Source organism: Dendropsophus ebraccatus, chromosome 15 (assembly GCF_027789765.1).
Source record: "Dendropsophus ebraccatus isolate aDenEbr1 chromosome 15, aDenEbr1.pat, whole genome shotgun sequence".
NCBI classification, from domain to species: Eukaryota; Metazoa; Chordata; class Amphibia; order Anura; family Hylidae; genus Dendropsophus; species Dendropsophus ebraccatus.
In genome coordinates, this window is record NC_091468.1 from 67,733,356 (window position 1) to 67,752,965 (window position 19,610).

The 19,610-nt window shown below is 41.8% G+C and overlaps 1 protein-coding gene across 3 annotated transcripts in view; it reads left to right on the plus strand.

Annotated features, from left to right (window-relative positions):
• STXBP5 (syntaxin binding protein 5) overlaps nt 1-19,610 on the plus strand; it is a 262,474-nt gene that overhangs the window by 66,207 nt on the left and 176,657 nt on the right. For all 3 annotated transcript variants that reach the window (XM_069955279.1, XM_069955281.1, XM_069955282.1), the window contains exons 3-4: nt 8,461-8,542; nt 12,047-12,147. In XM_069955279.1, coding sequence (XP_069811380.1) covers nt 8,461-8,542; nt 12,047-12,147 — 183 coding nt within the window. The remainder of the gene's footprint in view (nt 1-8,460; nt 8,543-12,046; nt 12,148-19,610) is intronic.

Sequence of the window (19,610 nt, forward strand, 5' to 3'; positions counted from 1 at the left end):
CGACGTCTTATTCAATGCGAACGATTTGCGAAGTTTAGTGAACGAGCAACGATAAAAATAGGTCCAGGTCTTATAAAGCGATCAACGATTTTTCGTTCGGTCATTAATTGTTAACTGCATTTCAACCGAACGATTATCGTTTAGATTTGAACGATTTAACGATAATCTGAACGATAATCGTCCGGTGGAATAGGGCCCTAAGGGTGGCTATGGGAGTGTTCTAAGGGTGGCTGAGGGAACGATCTAAGGGCCCTATTACACCAACAGATTTATCTGACTGATTTTTTTATATATTTTTTTTTTTTAAACCAAAGCCAGGAATGGATTTAAAGAGAGGAGAAATGTTAAGGCCCTTTTCCACGGAATGTTTTTGAACGATTATCGTTCATAAAATCGCTCAAACGACCGCTCGTTAATGATATTCGTTCTGTGGAATAGCTGTAAACGAGCGAACGACAACTACGAAATTGTCGTTGAGTCGTTCACTATTTTTTTTTCAACATGTCGAAAAAAAATTGTTGGTCTTTCAACAATAATTCGCTAAACTTTTCGTTGAATAAAAAAATCTCAGTCCTTCTTGAAATGTCTACCTACATTTCCCCACCTACATGCTCAGCCCGGCAAACGTTTTAACGACCATGTAACGATGTAACGACTGCAAAAAAATCGTTACACTACAGATATCGTTCACGTTCCCACACGTATTATGTGTTATCGTTCGCTTAAAAAAATCGTTAAGTGCTTGTTAAGGAGCGGTCGTTGGAGCGAGTCTATGAACGATAATCGTTCCGTGAAATAGGGCTATTAGATTACTGGTGAGATCAGGCTTTTAGCCTTTGTGAGGGAGCAATCAGTCTGGGGGAGCGATCTGAGGCCGCAATGTACGGGGGCCGAGGGAGAGATCTAGTTTGGCCCCAAGGTGTTGCAGTTATACTTTGCTTTGGAGTTTCTTAACTGTATGTTGCTCTTTTTACTCTTTTATATAGAAGAAGAAAATGAGATGACGGCTGTACATGTGGTAGGGAGATTGCTGTATTGTTAAAATAGATTATACTATTGTTCTGAGAGTTAGATGCTTTTAGGGCTATTCAGAAAGGTTTAATATAATTTGTATGTAAAATGATTAATCACAAGCAAAGGATAAAGAAGTGAGATTTCCGAATCTCTGGTTGTGACTGAAGCTGCTTCTTTTTGTTCGTGTGCTGCAGGCGACTATAGAGCAGTTCACCAGATGTAAAAACGACTCGGTTGACATCCTACAAGTCTACTTGGACTGTATAAATGATCCCAGATATCAAATAAATCTTCTATTTCAATGTTTCTTAGATGTATCCGTTTCATCCTTTTTACTCTATCCCCAATGTGACAGAGTGTGCGCGCTGTTGGTGACATCCCCTATGGGAACTGTAATGGCATCTTCTTTCTGTTGTCACTTTTTGAAAATGCCAGAAGACAGATATAACTATGAAGTCTGCCGAGCACAAATTGGACTTGACAAAAGGGGACAGTTCAGGCGCTCATATTTACAAGATATTTTGGTGGAAAGGGTCTTTGATATTGCGGCAGCTTTTTGACGCTTTTGTTCATATTTTACAATGGCAGAAGATGGCACAAAACCTTTCTAGTTCCGTGCATGCCATCCAGGTGGGTGCAAGACTCCCAACCCACACAGACTGGTGGGCTTTCTGTAACTGGGACAGGCAGATATTTGCACTTGAGAGCATCACTTTATATGAACAATGGGGTCTGTCTCTGGGGCCCCCACTGATCCAAAAAATGAAGGGATCACAGTCCTGACCTAATGCTACAAAGTGGCATCCCAACCATTCACACCACCAGCTGGATGAGAGCACTGCTGTATTAAAGGGGTTATCCAGCACTACAAAAAAATGGCCACTTTTCCCACTCTTGTCTCCAGTTCAGGTGCAGTTTGCAATTAAAGCGACTCTGTACCCACAATCTGACCCCCCCCCCCCCCTAAACCACTTGTACCTTCGGATAGCTGCTTTTAATCCAAGATCTGTCCTGGGGTCTGTTCGGTAGGGGATGCAGTTATTGTTCTAAAAAAAATACTTTAAAATTTGAAGCCCGTGCCAAACGGAAGTATCTGTGCCCTAACTTTGCACCACCCCTCTGTCCCTCCTCCCCACCCTCTTCATCATTAGGAATGCCACTGAAACATTTTCTTCATGCTGAACATTGCACAGGTCCTCAACGATCCAGCCCATGTGGCAGGCTGACACAGGTGGGGAATAGGAGACAATCTGCTGGGAGCATCCCTAATGATGAAGAGGGTGGGGAGGAGGGACGGAGGGGGTGGTGCAAAGTTAGGGCACAGATACTCCCATTTGGCATGGGCTTCATATTTGAAAGTATTTAGTGAATGATTTTTCATCCATTGTTTGAGCATTGGGTGTTATTACACGGACAGATAATCGCTCATTTTAGTGAATTTTTAAACGATAATCGTTCCGTGTAATAGGGCCTTTAGGGCATGTTCTCACACACGTGGCTTCACATGTCGAGTTTTTCTGTGTGATTCCACTCTGACCACACGGCGAGGCATTTACTCTCTATGGCCCCTTGCGTACTGAGCAAGAGATGAGAAATTAAAGGGGAAAGTTTTGTGCTTGAAATTCCTCACCTGTTCAGCTCTGGCAGAATAGGAGCAGAATTTCAAGCCCCATTGACTTCTATAGGATTACTCTAGCACAATCCGCCAAAAAGAAATGGGTTCCTTACACCCCTGCCTGAGACTCCCTATTTGCCCTGATTGATGATTTTGTACTGATTTATACTAAACCTACTTAGGCTGGGTTCACACTGCCTTAGTTGTGTTTTTTGATTGCACTCAGCACTTTTAATATATCTTTATGACGTTTTGTATTTTGATTATTTATGCACTGACACTTTGGTGTGTCTAGGTACTTGCATTTATCATGGATTATTTATTTATTGGACAGACTTACTACAGTATATAGGGGCAGTGTTGTTTATTGTATTGGTCGGGGAGTGGCCCGAGGATACTACCTGCAGCTCTAGATGTTTTTGGGAAGTTTTAATTGTTTTTAGGGGTTTAGGATCATGTCTTTCTAATCTTTTGATTGAATTTTTGTATCTATCATGGTATATAATAAAGTATTTGATTTTTGATTACTTTTGGTGTGCCAGCCTTTTTGCTATATACTGTGTTTTGTATATATAAAAAGAAGTGACATGCCACTTCTTAGTGCAGATTCACGACAAAATTTTCCTGAAAAAAATTCCACCATGTGAACGAATGAGCAGAAAGCCCATTCAGCGCAATAGAAATAAGAAATGTTCATGTTTTTATGGGCGGAATTTTGTGTGCGCCTCTTGCAGTGGAATCTGCTCCAAATTCCATGAGAGTTCTTTAGTGTTCATGCGCCCTATTTTCCCGTACTGTTTCAGTACAATCAAACCACAGAGGTGGCTTCATCACAACTATTTGACAATTTAATGGAGAATAATCTGTGTATTTTTTACTTTTGTAATAGTAGGGTTTCTGAAATGCTGTCTGTACCTCATTGTGCTGCCGCATGTGTCTGCCACCAAGGATGAGTCCAGGGGAGCCGAAAGCGTTAAGTGTTAATGGTGGCTATTCTTATTCTCTTATGTCTCTAACCTAAAGTAGCACTTGCTGGCACAGCATCCTGACCTTGAAGTAGTCCTCTAGCCAGTGGAGCATACCCTGGAATAGACAAGAATAAGATTTGTCATCAGCGACAAAGTCCATATCCTGGGTCACCCACTTTATTACGACTGGGGAAAAACAAATTGTTTGAATAAATGGAATTTGCTTCCTTCCCTTAAAGTACAAGTGACATCCTACCTTCCCAGCAGTGAGGAAAGCAATAAGTTGCCATAGAAACCAGTTTAATCTCTTGTATGCAGCTTGCAAGAGAAATAAGTTTTGTAAATACCCCCATTTCCATTACGGCTCGGCTCCTGACGTGGAGGCTAATCACATCCCTCATTGCCAGGGCTGTATTGTTTTTATTGTGGACTAGAATGTGTACTTGTTATATAGTTATAATGTTACTAAGGGATTGGTTTATATTCTAGTAAAATAATGTCCATTAAAGGGGTACTCTGGTGAAAATCTTTTTTTTTTTTTTTTTTTCCTCAAATCAACTGGTTTTAAAAAGTTAGATAGATTTGTAATTAACTTCTATTTAAAAATCTCCTTAGTCTTCCAGTACTTATCAGCTGCTGTATGTCCTGCAGGAATTAGTGTATTCGCTCCAGTCTGGCACAGTGCTCTCTGCTGCCACCTCTGTCCATGCCAGGAACTGTCCAGAGCAGGAGAGGCTTTCTATGGGGATTTGCTGCTGCCCTGGACAGTTCCTGACATGGACAGATGTGGCAGCAGAGAGCACTGTCAGCCTGGAGAGAATACACCACTTCCTGCAGGACATACAGCAGCTGATAAGTACTGGAAGACTGGAATTTTTTTTAAATGGAAGTGCTTTACAAATCTATTTGTATAACTTTCTGACACCAGTTGACTTGATTGTTGTTTTTTTTTAAGCCAGCGTACCCCTTTAATGTATATTTTCTGTTCCAGGGCTGTGTGACATTTTCCAGTAACAATCCAATTTTATTTATTTATTTTTTTTAACAGCTGACTGTAGAGAAGCTGTATAAAGCTGCAGGGACAATGTGAAACAAACCAGTATTGTAATGCATCATAATATTTCATCTGTCCACAATACTCTGAACTCTTATAGTTCTCTTTACTGGAAACATCTGCAGAAATATTTTACCAGAATTCTCATAATTCTGTTCCACATCTTAAAAAGATGGGCTCAGCATGTGCCACCTCCGGATATATCATCCATGCATGTGGGAATAGCCCAGCCTGACAGAGTGCAGCATCAAAAAAATCGCCACAATTTCAGGGTCACCGCAAAGAATAAGATGAGGCGGCATATCTGTCATACTTTGCATTTTACAGAGATTTCCCTACAAATCCTTCTGTATCTAGACAATGGTTAGTAATTTATACCTGTGTGTGAGCTCAGTTCTATATTATCTCCCATACATCATGTCGTCCCCCTAGTGTCTGTGCTGCTAGATGCATCGTTGTATAACGCCTGTCATATGACTGAGGAGGAGTGTGTGTGTGTGTGTGTGTATGTATGTTTGTGTGTGTGTGTGTGTATATATATATATATATATATATATATATATATATATATAATATAAATAAAATGTAACTAGTGACTTCTACCATCTTTTTATGGTGGTGGTCCATTTGCCCCTTTAGCCCCTTCATGACCAAAGGTCCTTGATGCGCACATGTCTAGGTCACACTACAGCAATGTTTCTCTTTGCCTTCTAAGAGCCAAAGCGCTTTTATTTGTTATCATACCTGTGTAAAATAAATTATCTTTTTTTTTTTTTTTTTGTAAAAAATTTTTTTCCCACTATATAATTTTAAAAAAATCAGCAGTCCTGATGATTTTTTTCCCCTCTTTGTTTACAATGTTCAATGTGCATGGATAATATTGTGTTTTAAGAGATCAAATAAGTAGGCGCGCTACGATGTCTCATTTTTATACAGATTTTTATTTGTTTAATGGGAAAGGTGTTATTTAAAACTTTTAATGGGGGAAGGGTTTTTAATATTTTTTAAAACTTTTTTTTTTTCTCCTTTTGATAAGTACATAGCATCAGACTCTATGAGAAGACTGACGATCGGACAGGGGTAAGTATTATACCCCTGGCTGTCAGGGAATGTGATCAGGACCCCTGCAGCCACGCTGCACGGGCCCCGCTCAGTCAGTGACAGATGGTTATCTGGTCACTGACATCCTTAAACGCCCTGATCACTATAGATTGCGTTATTAAAGGGATTGATGACAGGCAGCTATGTGATCGTGTCCTCCTTTCATTATCTTTGGCGCTATTCACTTTGAAGCCCCGCACACATTATTACCTCTTTACAGCAGTAACACACACACACACACACATATATATATGTATGTGTATGTATATATTTATACACACACACACACACACACTCCTACTGCACAGGGCAATGGCAGTAGGCATGTGTGTGTGTCTCTAAATAAATAAATAAATATATATATATATATATATATATATATATATATATATATATATATAATTTCTGACATGAAGGGGTTAATAGGACTTTAATCCTTTACTAAGTAGAAAATAATATACTCATTCCTCCAGTATTACTATTTTTTTTTTCTTTTTTTTCAGTCTTTCTTCCGCTTCTTGGTGGATGTGGAGATCCAGCACTTCCCCACCGGGTATGGCAGAAGATGACATGTAAAAATTTCATTCCTAAACCCTCCTCTCAGCCGCCTTAAGATGTGTTCATTGTGAGGTGCCAGGGAGTCAGTGTTTACATTGCTTGTAATGTGCCAAGTGCACACGCCGGCTCCTGGTATATCCCGTACAATGGCTGATGACACCACCTGACTGTCGCACTTATGTAATGTGCTGCAGACTTGCTGGATGCAGTCACTTTGATCTCTCATTGCTTGTGTTAACATTTTAATTGAGAATGTGTTTCCTCCTCCATGGAAGCCGTGTTACTCTGTAAGGAGCTTAGGGCAGATGTAAATGCAGTTTTAAGCTCTGGTTTTCTCTTTAATGTCTAAATTTCCATTTGCAAGGTTTACTAGAGTTCCACTTGTAGTCTGTAGGGTTTTCTAATTGATTTAAGTTACAGGCTTTTTATAGGGGTTGTCCGAGCATTAGCATCCCTTAGTAACCTCCCACCACCACCACTCCCTTTCTGACACTTAGAGCCCTATTACACGGAGCCATAATCGATTGAATTGGTCCGATTAATCCGATTTTCACTTGGTGTAATGGAGTCAACAATCAGCTGATGAAACGATCATTGGCTTATCGTTTCTTTAGGTTTAAACCTAAAATCATTGGGCGCCGACCTCCCATCGCCACGTGTAAGAACGATGCGTGCCCGCGGCAATCCCGTCCAGTGATTGGCTCAGTGGCCTGTCAGTTCAGCACACGGGACCAGGCGGCTGGGGAACACAGCTCAGGAGGTGTTGTGGATGGGCAGTGTATACTGTTTGGGCAAGGGCTGCAAGGACATCGGTAATGATGTCCATGCAGACCTTGCTTAATGATTATCGGGCCGTGTAATAGGCTCAGTAACCGAGTGCTGATCTAGGAGATGAGCACTTATTTACAGTATTCATCGGGCCCCCATTGGCTCATTTAATAAGACCCTAACTTGATCCTGTCTCCTCTTCTTGATTCATTTAAGATGGACATGTTACCTCTGTAGCCAGTGATTGGTTACAGTGGTCACATACCCACTTAAGGTGGTATTACACAGCACGGTTTTCCAGGGGAAGTAAGTGCTGACCTGTCTGATCAGCACTCTCTTCCTTCTTGCTATTATATGCCTTATATGATCCATAGATCGTTCCGGCAGCCCATTAAAGGGGTAGTTCACCAAGAAAATGGTCTATTTTTGATCAACTGATGCCAGAGGTTTGTAAATCACTTCTTTTAGAAAATCTCAAGTACTTAGAAAATCTTCCAGTACTTATCAGCTGCAGTGTGTCCTGCAGTAAGTGGTGTATTCTTTCCAGTCTGCAGAGCAGGAGAGGTTTTCTATGAGAATTTGCTGCTGCTCTGGACAGTTCCTGACATGGACAGAGGTGGCAGCAGAGAGCACTGTGTTAGACTAGAAAGAATACACCACTTCCTGCAGCACATACAGCAGCTGATAGGTACTGGAAGACTGAAGATTTTGAAGTAGTAAATTACAAATCTCTGGCAATTTCTGGGATTAGCTGATCTGAATTTTTTTTTTGTGTGATCTACCCCATTAAAGTCTGGTGGTCTTTTGCCACCGCCCCAATGTATGATCTCTCAGGTTGTTAAAATACCTCGCTCAGCCGATCGTTGCCTTTTAACCTGCCCTATTAAAATGATAATTATCGGCCTGCACAGCCAATAAATAGCCAGGTATAATAACCCTTTGGTGTAATAGGACCTTAGGAAGTAGCTGATGGCAGAGGCCCAGAATGTGTAAGAACACTAGTGGAAGGAGATGGAAATGTGCTTTTATTTGCTTTTAACACTTTTTAAGGGGCTGGAAAACACTTTAATTTTTAATGTCTGCCTGGTAAACTTCATTTTTGCTGGAGAACGGTCGGTGATTAAACTGCTTATAGGTGAAATCCTTATGAAACCGGCGCTGAACTGCATGGCGGTGCTTTATGTTTACATCATGGGCTCGACATGAGAACCCGGCCATACAGCTGAATGAGGTGGTTCTGATTAGATGGGAAACAACCCTCTCTATGGAGAACAGAAATAAACAAGCAGCTTTTTTTAAATTCCTTATGACATTTCTAAATATCATCTTTTTTGAATCTCTTCCTTTCCTAAGCAGTTCTTCCTTAACACAATTGCTGTCAGGTTTGGTCGGCCAGGAGTCGAGTGCTATTGCCAGCATGACAGTGCTTCTTCAGTAATCCAGCTTCAGTTCCTGATTAATGAGGTTAGTGGAATCACTTTAATCTCTGCTCTGACATCACTGGCTCAGGCCTCTCCTCTTCTCTCACTCCTCTCCTATTCTTATCGCTCTCTCTGTTTAGTTTTGTACAGATACAGTTGTTCAAGGATATAAGAGCATAGATAAATACATAGATCTATCAAACCCTTTTATTCTCACTCAATAGATATGCCCTAAGGTCATGTGGTTTGGTGCAGCTTGTACACCAGAGGCAGAGAGAGAGAGAGCTTAAAGGGGTACAGCGGGGGGGGGGGGGGGGGGGGGGGTTGTCACTTTTTTGCTGGGACTCACCTCCCTGGTACCAGCGGCAGGTCCCGCATCGCGGCGCTCCGGTGTCCGTTTCCCGGCCGCTTCCGGGTGTCTGACGCGGGCCCGAGACGTGACATCTCAGGCCCGCTCAGCCACTCAGTGAAGGAGGCGGGATCCGTTTCAAGTCCACTCAGATCCCGCCTCTGTCACTGAGTGGCTGAACGGACCTGAGACATATCTTCTCGGGCCCGCGTCAGACACCCGGAAGCAGCCGGGCACTGGAGCGCCGCGATGCGGGACCCGCAGGAAGGACCGGGGAGGTGAGTGGACGTCTTTTCCCTCGGCCACCTCCTCCCCGGTTTCAGCAAAAAAGTGCCCCCCCCCCCCCCCCCCCCCCACTGAGTAAAAACCGCAAATGAACTTCTCTTTATACAACTCCTCATTATTTGATGCAGTCCCAGTTTTGCCTTTAAAGTGGCAGTTCAGCAAATATTTTTTTTCTTTTAAATCAACTGGTGCCAGAAAGTGTCAGATTTGTGATAAAGGTTAGATAGAGGTTGTGAATGGACCTACCTGGGCTTCTACCTTGCTGGGGCACACCACCTGGGCTTTTGAGCCTCATTTACATATTAACATAACTCTGAAAGTACATAAAAAATATATAAAAGGGGTCTGTTTGGAATCCTGGTGAGACCCCCTATCCGGCTTATTAATGCCTCTCTTGTTGGGTCCATTTGAAAAACAACATACTGTGGTGTATCCAAAAGAACTTCTTCACATTGTTGTTGTCACATTTGGTGAACATTATCATTCTATTTAATTCCTTTGCTCTTTTTAAAGCATGTTGTTAATAGGCCACATAGCAACCTCCTAAGTCATTGGCTACAACATTCATAATGTGAACTGGCCGGGTCCTTCCCGGAGGGATATCTGGCTAGTCCTGTGTTTTGAAGACTCTTCAATGAGGCTCCATGGGCTCTTCTTTTTCATACCTCTAAAGTGTCGCTGTTGTCATAAAAAAAAGTTTGACGTTTTTGAGTGTTCAGAGGGATTGTGAGAACCAGCAAGGAAAAGACCGCTTCATTGCATCTGCTCCCTGATCTGTGTCATTTAAAAAAAAAAAAAGACTGGGGCAGCAATGGTGAAAGTAGAAAATAGCAAAAACAGTAAAATGGAGTGCACGTCTCACCGCACCGGACCCTTCCGTTCGGCTCAAATCCAATGAAAAATTGTAGGAGGCAGCACCTCTTGGTGAAAAACGTGATTTATTTATTTATTTTTTTACATCAAACGCAACGTTTCAGCTGGTACTTCAGCCGTTCTTAAGCGCCTTGCTTGAGAAAGGCTGAAGTACCAGCTGAAATGTCGGGTTTGATGTAAATCAGGTTTTTCACCAAGAGGTGCTGTCTCCTACAATTTTTTTCTATAAAAAATGGAAAATAAAAATAAAAAATCAAGCTCCATAGACTTACATTAGGAGCCCAACTCGTCAGGTGACACAGAACTCCTACTCACAATCGGTGTCGGTCTAAACACTCAGACCTGGCCCGATCAAAACTTTTGACATGTCCCTATGGCATGTGAAAAGTGTTTTTTTTTTTTGTTTTTAAATGACAGGTACTTTTTAAAATGATTCTGCCTTCAAATGATTTAATAAAGACAAAAAAAAATATTTTTGTGAGTCTTAAAATACAACTTGGAGCATTGTCGCTGCCAGAGAATGGCTTGCAGAGAACTAAGATGAAACAATTACAAGATTTGTCTACTAAATCATATCATGCAGAAGTATCAATCTTCTTTATTATTACACAATAATATGAACAGATTAAAGCACTATGAAATGTTTGGAATTAGATGCACAGCCCTGGGGGTGACTGGTTGTCACTGAGGAGATTTAGTTGGTGTTGGGAGATTTATAGACTGTGCTTTGTGGGGGGGAAATGAATATGAGCTCTCCTCCAGAAGGAATGAAAGTCTGCCTCTTACCACCTATAGGTAGTTAGCCTATAACTCATATACGACCCTCAGACCTACAGTGTATACAACTAGGGATCGTAATCAAAACCGACACCTGTCTATAGGCTGCTGTTCTGGGTTTTTTGCCTCTTGACAGTAAAACATGGAAAACACAAAGGCAAAGAGAGGACAGATATATAGTGCACCCCACATAATGTATGTAGTAAATCAAAGACGCCTACATGTCTGAAAACAGTAAAAACCACTATGGGTACAGGTAAGAGAGGAAAAAAGGGTGTTAGTTATGGCTCAGTCTGTCCGATAACTAATGTAAGCGAGCAACAATCTGCTACATCAGCACTCGCTTACACAGCTAAATAATAGTGCTGCTGGGGCTGTATGTATATGGTCCCCAGTGTCCTTCTCCCTTCTGCCCAAAGCTGCCGCTGGAACCTCTGAGATGGTCTCTGAAGTGACAGGCGGCCCAGCCAATCACTGGCCCAGAATGGGCAGTGCTGCGGCCACTGATTGGCTGAGAGATCTGTCACTTCAGAGACCGTCTCAGAGGTTCCAGCAGCAGCTCTGGGCAGAGGGCAAAATAAAGAAGAACATTGGGAGCGCGGAGAGATATGTATAAAGTTTATTAATTTTTTTTTTTTACACAATTTGACCCTGCATCACTGTTGCCCGTAGAAATGCACACCCGGCCACCAACTTTTATGCAGTAATAAACAAAGATGATCAGGCAATGATTGTTTCATGGGCTGATCGTTGTCAGTATTACATAGAGTGATAATCCGCACATCGGTCTGATTTGGCAGATTATTGCTCCGTGCAATATCGTGGTGTGAAGCTCCCTGGATGAGGATGTGTAATCGTCATCCTTCGGGGACTTCGGTTTATAGATGCCTACAGGCAATGCAAACCTCTCTAGTGCCCCCTATAGGTTGCTTCCCAGTAAGGCCGTGTCTGACTCTGGGAAAGCTGCACCATGTCTTCTGTAGGGGAGGCCATTTTCCTAATTAAAACCATTACAGCATTTGAGCCAAAGGCAAAAACTTCCATTGACCTTTAACAGCAAGCTATAGTGTGCATGTAACTGGGAGATATGGACACAGCATAGCTTATGGGGAGGCCTAGGTTACACATGGGAACACCCCTTGTAAAGTATGTAACTTCTCATTGTGCAGCAACATGTCACTTTTTTTTTTCCCAGGATATTTTCCAGTGCTTTCCGCATATCCTGCTGCCATCTTCTGATTACTTGTGTATTATTTATTTTAGGGAGCGCTTGTGAGTGCCTTGACAGATGACACCTTACATCTTTGGAATCTGCGACAGAAGAGACCAGCTATACTGCATTCACTGAAATTCAGCAGAGAACGGTGAGAAGATTCACATAGGCCGTGTTACAATCACCAGTTGATGTGGTGATTGGCGCCTTCTTTATAGAGTGTTACTAACATTCATTGCATTTGATTGTTGCTGGTTTCGCTGATATACTGTAATAAGAAACACAACAGAGAGTTGTTGGTCCTTTATACTGGAGAAGAACCGCAGCAGGTAAAACAGCCACTTTAACCCCTTGCCTCTTCAGCCTGTTTTGGCCTCTCTCTGACCCCTCTCTTTATGTAGTGATAACACTGCGGTGCTTTTAACTATTGTGGTTATTCTGAGATTGTTTTTTCGTGACATATTCCTCTTTATGTTTGTGGTATACATTGGTCGATACATTTTATTGTATAAAGCACATTTGCGCAAGAATTTGAAAAATTTATGTTTCTTTATATTTAAGATTCTCTTTTCCTAAGAAAGATAGTCATGCCACGTGAACTAATTATTAATGCAACATCTACAACATGTCTGCTTTATGGTGACGTCATTTGGTGAACGTCCTTTTACTTGTTAGGATGTTAGAGGGCTTCAAAATTTTGCAGCGATTTTTCTGATTTTCAGGAAAATTTCAAATTCTGATTTTATTAGGGACCAGTTCAGTTCTTAAATGGATTTGTGGGGCCTGTATGTTAGTAAGCCCCATAAATCACTCCACTGTAAAAACTGCACCCCTCAAAGTATTTAAAGTAACATTTCACAAGTTTATTAACCCTTTAGGTGTTTTTCAGAAATATAACAGAGTTGGCGGGGAAACTTAAAATTTTCATTTTTTTGGCAGATAATCCATTTTAATAAATTTTTCTCTCTAACTCAGCAAATACTAACTAAGAAATACCACTTACTATTTATTCCCCTTATTCCAATGTTTCTAGAAATCCCCCATATGTGGCCGCAGTGCGTCACCTGACTCAACCACAGGCCGCAGACATGACAGAGACCTGGGGAATTTAGGGGCCTTTTTTAATTTCAGGGTTTTTTTTTTCAGGGTAGCTTCACACGTACTGTATAGCAGCTGATTTTCTGCTGAGGATCCGCAGCAGATTTGATCTAATGAATGAACACAGCATTAAATCCGCAATGTCAAATCAGCTGCGGATCTCCAGCAGATTTAATGGTACAGATTTGATGCTGTTTATTTAGTCAAATCTGCTGCGGATCCGCAGCAGATGATGTGCTGTTAAGCTACCCTTAGCCATTATACCATGTCACAGAGGCCTAGCGGTGCCAAAATATTTAAGACATGTTGACGTTTCCATCGCTACCATTCTGGGGGACATGTGACACCCTGATCATTTTTTATTTGATTTTTTATGAGGTGGTACAAATAAAAAAACACAATTTAGAAGCTGTTTTTCTTCATCTCTTTTTGTACCCCGTTTACTATACACATGACATGTTATCTTTATTCGTCAGGTCGGTCCGATTACAGTGATATCCATCTTATATAGCTTTTGTTATAGTTTATTGCATTTATACAATAAATACTGTTTGTCTCTTGCATATTGTAAGGGCAATAATATTATTTTTTCACCTGTGGAGTTGAGGGCTTTTTTTTGCTGTATAAGCTGACGTTTCTAGTGGTTCACCTTTTGGGTACATGTGACGTTTTTTCTATATTTTTTGGGGGGCGGGAGTAAAAAAAATGTAATTTTTGGGGTTAATAGTTATTTTCATAATATTTAACTTAAATTGTCAATGTCGCAAAAACTTTTGATGTGTCATGGCGACGTATAAAAAGCTTTTTAATTGTTTAGGGTTTGAATTTCAGACCAGGACTGGTCAGGAGGAGCCAGAGGATGTCAGTGCTCGGCGCTCACGGGCACCACGGTATAGATAACAAAGTAGCTGGAGCTCAAAGTTCCGCAGCCCCATCTCTGTGGAATGATCCCTGCACAGGTCACTGAACATGGCCAGAGACCTCTCCTGTTCATGTCGGTGGGACAGCTCCAGACTGATTGCTAATATCCATTTTTATCCAATATCTATTTTAGAAAAATCTAACCTGCTGATAGCTCCCTTGTGGGTATGGGGAACGAGAATAAAGGTATGTCTTACCTTTTATCCTCAGGACCATTCCCATGCTACCACCCCTCCAAGCACCAATCTGGGCTGCCCCCTCCATTGATTGTCGTTAGGGATGGGGCAGGGGGCCGTAGCCATACCCAACCCAATAGATTCGTCTGACCAGCTGATAGTTCCCCTTTAAATGCTGTAAACTACTCAGGCAATTACAAGCAGAAAAGATTAGAAAAACACATGTTTAAGTATCTGGCTAAAAAAAAAAAACATAAAATGTGCGCAACACATACAAATTATTGGGCTAGTTGTCACTGTCAGTATTTCTTCATTTTCTAACTATTGCGTTTCTATCCTGTGGGGTTTAATGCGGTGCAATAACTAGTCATATCTGTATTCTTCCAGTAGGCCTGTATGACTTTTTCACATACACATATATGCTCAGATTAAATTGTTCACATACCTAATTCATAGAAGTTATACCCTTGTACGGGTGTATTTCTGTATGCTTAGAGAAAGGAATTAAATAATGTCTGCTTATGTAGTGGGTATGATCTGCAGCGCTTTGCTCCATAAAACATTTATAAAAAAAAAAGTAGTTAAACAGGTCACAGGTGAGTTTTCCAGGAAAGAACTAAGAGAAGCCGTGGATCTGCTTGTGCGGAGTGGTGTCTGGGGACTACTGAGGAAATCTAGGCAGTAGTTGTATAGGTGCAGCCCTAGCCTAAAACTCACTTGGAATATTTACACATGATAATTTATTAGAGGCCTAAGAAATAAAATAATGCATGCGTTGCTTCCCTTTTACAACATGTGACATCTCAGCTGTTGCAATGTTCCCTTCTGGAAAGTGTTGCAATCTGTGTTGAACCACTTCTACATTAAACAAGTGTTGACATGTGGTTAACCTCCTGAATCCTCTAGATACATACGGCATGCACAAATGCGGCAATGTTTACTTCAGTTCATACCACGAGTAAAGGAGAAATCCCTCTAAAATAAGAAAAATCCCTTGCAGACAGGGGGTGGAACATAATAAAGAAAGTATACTTACCTGTCCCAGTGCTGCTGCAGAACTCCCTTACCCCCGGCTTTCTGGTACGTCATGACTGGCTAAGCGGGCAATTCATCAGCTGGGGGCCCGGTAATGGGTAAGTATACTTTTTTTTTATGTCACTAATATCCCCCCCCCCCCCCCCCCCCCCCCTTTGCCTGCACTGGATTTTTCATTTTCCCCGGACTTTTCCTTTTAAGTCAGAACAGCTTCTATATGTCTCCCAGATTAGCAAAAATTACTAGCAATCCACACTCTTGTGTACATGTCAAGATTCTAAAGGCACATGGATAGACTGGATAAGGGAGGATTATGCTTCAGTATTTTTTCATGCCTTATTATAGAATTATAGATGTAGAGAATCCACCACTTGTCTTCCGTCTGATGTTTCTTCCCACTGACTAGTAACTTAATATTAATCAATGTCTGGAAGCATGCGGGAAAGATATTAGCATTTCTATCTGCTGTATTTATGTGACTTTGCCTCAAAGTCATCCTGATACTGTCAAGTCATTTCCTATTACACTGCTCCAGCACTTCACAAACACAAGTTTCTATAGAAAATCCATTACAGCCCTGTGAAATGCCGCCCTCCTAATCCTTGTGCGTATAAGAATATATAGCACCTGTAACATTCATAGTTATGGATAATGGACTGGATTACGCTTACCTGAGCACTGGATCTTTAGCTGGCAGTAAAGGTGTTTGTCCTGTAGAGAAAAGGAATACGTCATCCAACAATTTTCTCATTTTTGAGTCAAGGTTTTGTCTTGTGTATTTAGGGTATTGTGCTTTTTTTCCCTTCCAATTTTTCATATTACTAAAATTTTGCAGTTTTTTTTTACTATGGCCTCTGATTCCCACAATAGGTTAAAGGGTTATTCCAAGATAAAACTAACAGTGATCTCCAGATTGGCCCCCGTCTCCTTTGTTTTGAGTACAGCCACTGGTACGGCACGTACGGCACTGGTGCGGCATGCAGTGTTCGCCTTTTTCCAGCCGCTCCATAGAGAATGAACAGAGCTGTGGGTCACCTGCTGTACCAGCGGCTATATTCAAAACAAAGCAGCTTGGGGGCAATCTGGGGATCACTGGAGCGTACAAAGGTCGGACCCCACGCAATCTCTCACTTGTCCCCTATCCTGTGGATAAGAGTCTAGTTAGTTTTAGCTTGGAATACCCTTTTAACTCGTTATATATTATGTGTAAATGGCTTCTTGCAAGTCTCCTTATGTCATCCCAGACAGGATTACAGTAAGAGGAGGTAACACCTTTATCATACAGCTGGAGGTGGTTACCACATCAGCCATTAGTGACAATAGGTGATGATCTAAACTCTGCTCCCCTCCGGACAGGTTACAGTGTTCTTTCCCAAAGACGTCATCAAACACCTCCAGTATGGACTTGCACAGACAAGAACATCCCTATTGACTTTAATAGCTCAGTCATAGTCCGCCAGTCACTATTTTCTGATAATTTCCTGCATTTATTCATATATTGAGTCTTGCTGCTCGCCATGCTTATAAGTCTGTGTAAAACTGCTTATACTAGTAGGAAGTTGGCTGGAAATAGTGACTAGTGGGCTATATTGGAGCCATTAGTCTAATGGGCCATGCCTTTCCTTGCACAAATACATCAGCATCATATTCTTAAAACCAGCATAATAATGAGTGTAAGGGCCCCTTCACATTTCTGTGAAATTTACACAGACTTAAAGGGTTCTATTGGGCATTGATACCCTCCAGGATTTTTCCTGAATGTTGTCCATGTGAGAATGTATAGGACGTGTCCTACATTTGTCCGGAATTCTGGCACGGATACCCCATAGAACACTGTGGGGGCATCTAGAATTCCAGATGCATAATATGGTAGCCTGGGCCTGCGCTAGCGGATGCCTGAGTCAGGTGATGAAGCGGGCCCTTCTACTGTTTGTGCTCCTAATTAGGAGGGCATACAGTTAAATGTGGCGCTGAGATTGACATGGCCAGAATCCATAGGCTCGTAACCCAGTCGATTACTTTTGTTGCCGGAAGCAGCATTATTTCTACGGCTGCAAAAGGCGGCTTCCCCCCTCAGCATTGCGGTGCATGAGCGACCTCACTCGTGTGCACTCAACGCTACAGACAGAGGGAGACGTTGGAGGTGGACACTGCTGTGGCCTGCAGCAGGTGGGTATGTGTAGACCAGTCCCGCTGCACTGCGCATTTGCGGCACAGTAAGGACATAGGCGTGCCGACTTTGGGGACGGCGCGCCTCTCAGTGATGTCAGCACAGTTATGCAGTCTAATCACATCCAGAGGGGTGCCCAGGGGACAGTGACTACTTTCCGGGGCTCACCTCCGAGATGACTACTTGGGGGCGATTTACATACAGGGTGCCAAGTTTATATAGTAAGTTTTTAGGTTGTATATTCCAGGGAGGGAGGGTGTAAAAGCATGTCTGGAAAGTGTGCTGGGTGCTGCTGCACCACATTCCCATAGCGTAACAGGCGGTTTTTAAGTGATTGGTTCCCTTTAATCTGTAACAAAAGGCCGTAACTGAGGTTCAGCCCTAGTGGCATATGTAATGTATACTGTACATCTGTACACTAACACAATTATCGATCAGTATTTGGTCAGTTGTTGTGCATTATATTATAGGGATCTTATTAATTGCATTGTAGAACTAGTAGTAGTAGTATACACAAGTCTAATGTTGGTGCCTAGTTAGGGTACTATTACACCTAGCGTTTTTTTTTGTTTTGTTTTTTTTTTACTAGTAACGATAAACGATCTCTAACAAGCCAAAATCGTTCGCCCATTTACACGGAACAATGATCGTTACTTCTGATCGTTCTTGCAGTCGTTTTGTCTTCGCTATTTCGTACATTTCAGCTATGACTTCTTATCACACCGAACGATCAAATGATAAAAATAGGTCCGAATTCTATCAAACGATTAACGATTTCTCGTTGGTCCTTTAATCGTTGTCTGCTATTACACTAAACGATTTTTGTTTAAATCCGAACGATCCAACGTTTTTTTCAAACGATAATCGGTCTGTGTAATACAGCCCTATAGGTTTAGAGATGACATGACCCATTGACTTACATAGAGCTGCAGCATGTAGCTATCGCATATCTGTTTGCCGATTGGGCTGCTGCCAGGTTGCCATTGACCGCTGCTGTTTGATAGCTTGGACAGCCTAAATCCACACATGTGTTGACCCAGGGACCAGCAGCGTTGCCTTCCACCACTGGGACGGCGGTGACCCGGCTTCCCAAGTCATCGGTGGAAGTGTTGCCGTGTAACCAGGCACCAAAATGACATAAAGCACAAGGTTTTCCATTGTGCGGCTAATGCATAAGCCTCGGATGTGATACTTAATGCTGCCAGCTTTTGTTGACCTCCGCCTGCAGATTCAACAGATCAACTCTCTCTTTGGATTTTATATTTATAGAAAAGGGAATTTAGACAAACATCAAGACGCATTTGATATGAATCCCTCTCTTGTTGTATCTAGATGAATGAACATCACACTGTTCCTGGAAGCACAGGCTCCTTTGATCATTTTAAGGGAGGATGTATGTGCTCGCAGAGTAATTGCAGGTTTATAGTGCTTCTGTGTGATAGCTGATGTTTGCTTTTAATAGCTCTCTCCTGATTCAGAGCATGTTAGGGGAGCTTGTTTTTCTCTGGGGAATGTGCTTTTCTTCAATTTAATTTTAACCCTTTTTGTTGACAAATCACATTATTCGCCGGTGGTGTGTGGACACGCCGGGGTTAAATGGAGTTACATTTTTCTTTCCACATTTATAATGAATGGGTTCAGGTTTGTGTGTTTTAAGGGCATATGTGTACATAGTCATTTGTATCCTTTTTTGTTTTGTTTCCTTTTGAGTTTTCTGTATCAGTGCCATTTGTAAGTGTTGTATATTTTTCCATTTCAATATAGGTTTTAACATTTTACATACAGTATAGTGCATATAGACAACACAAGGCAAAGTTGTGCAGTATTACTAAGGAAGGTGAGTCACATTGCCAGTAGGGTTTTATTGCTGGTTTGTTAGGGTGCAGGCACATGTATAGGATCTGCTGGGGATATCATGCTGTATGCCACAGGTGTCAAAACTACAATTTCCATCATACCTGGACAGCAATAGCTAAAGCTTTGGCTGTCCAGGCATCATGGGAGTTGTAGTTTTGTAACAGCTGGAGTGACAGTGAACTGCCAAAACCTGACAGACTCACAGCGAGATTTACGCTGCGAGTCTGTACGTGTGAACTGACCCTTAAAGGGAATCTGTCAGCTTTAATGTTCCAAACTGCTGACACTGCTAGATAGCTATTAGAACAAGAAGACACCTGGTACCTTTTCATATATCTGTCTGTGCTTCTAATATGT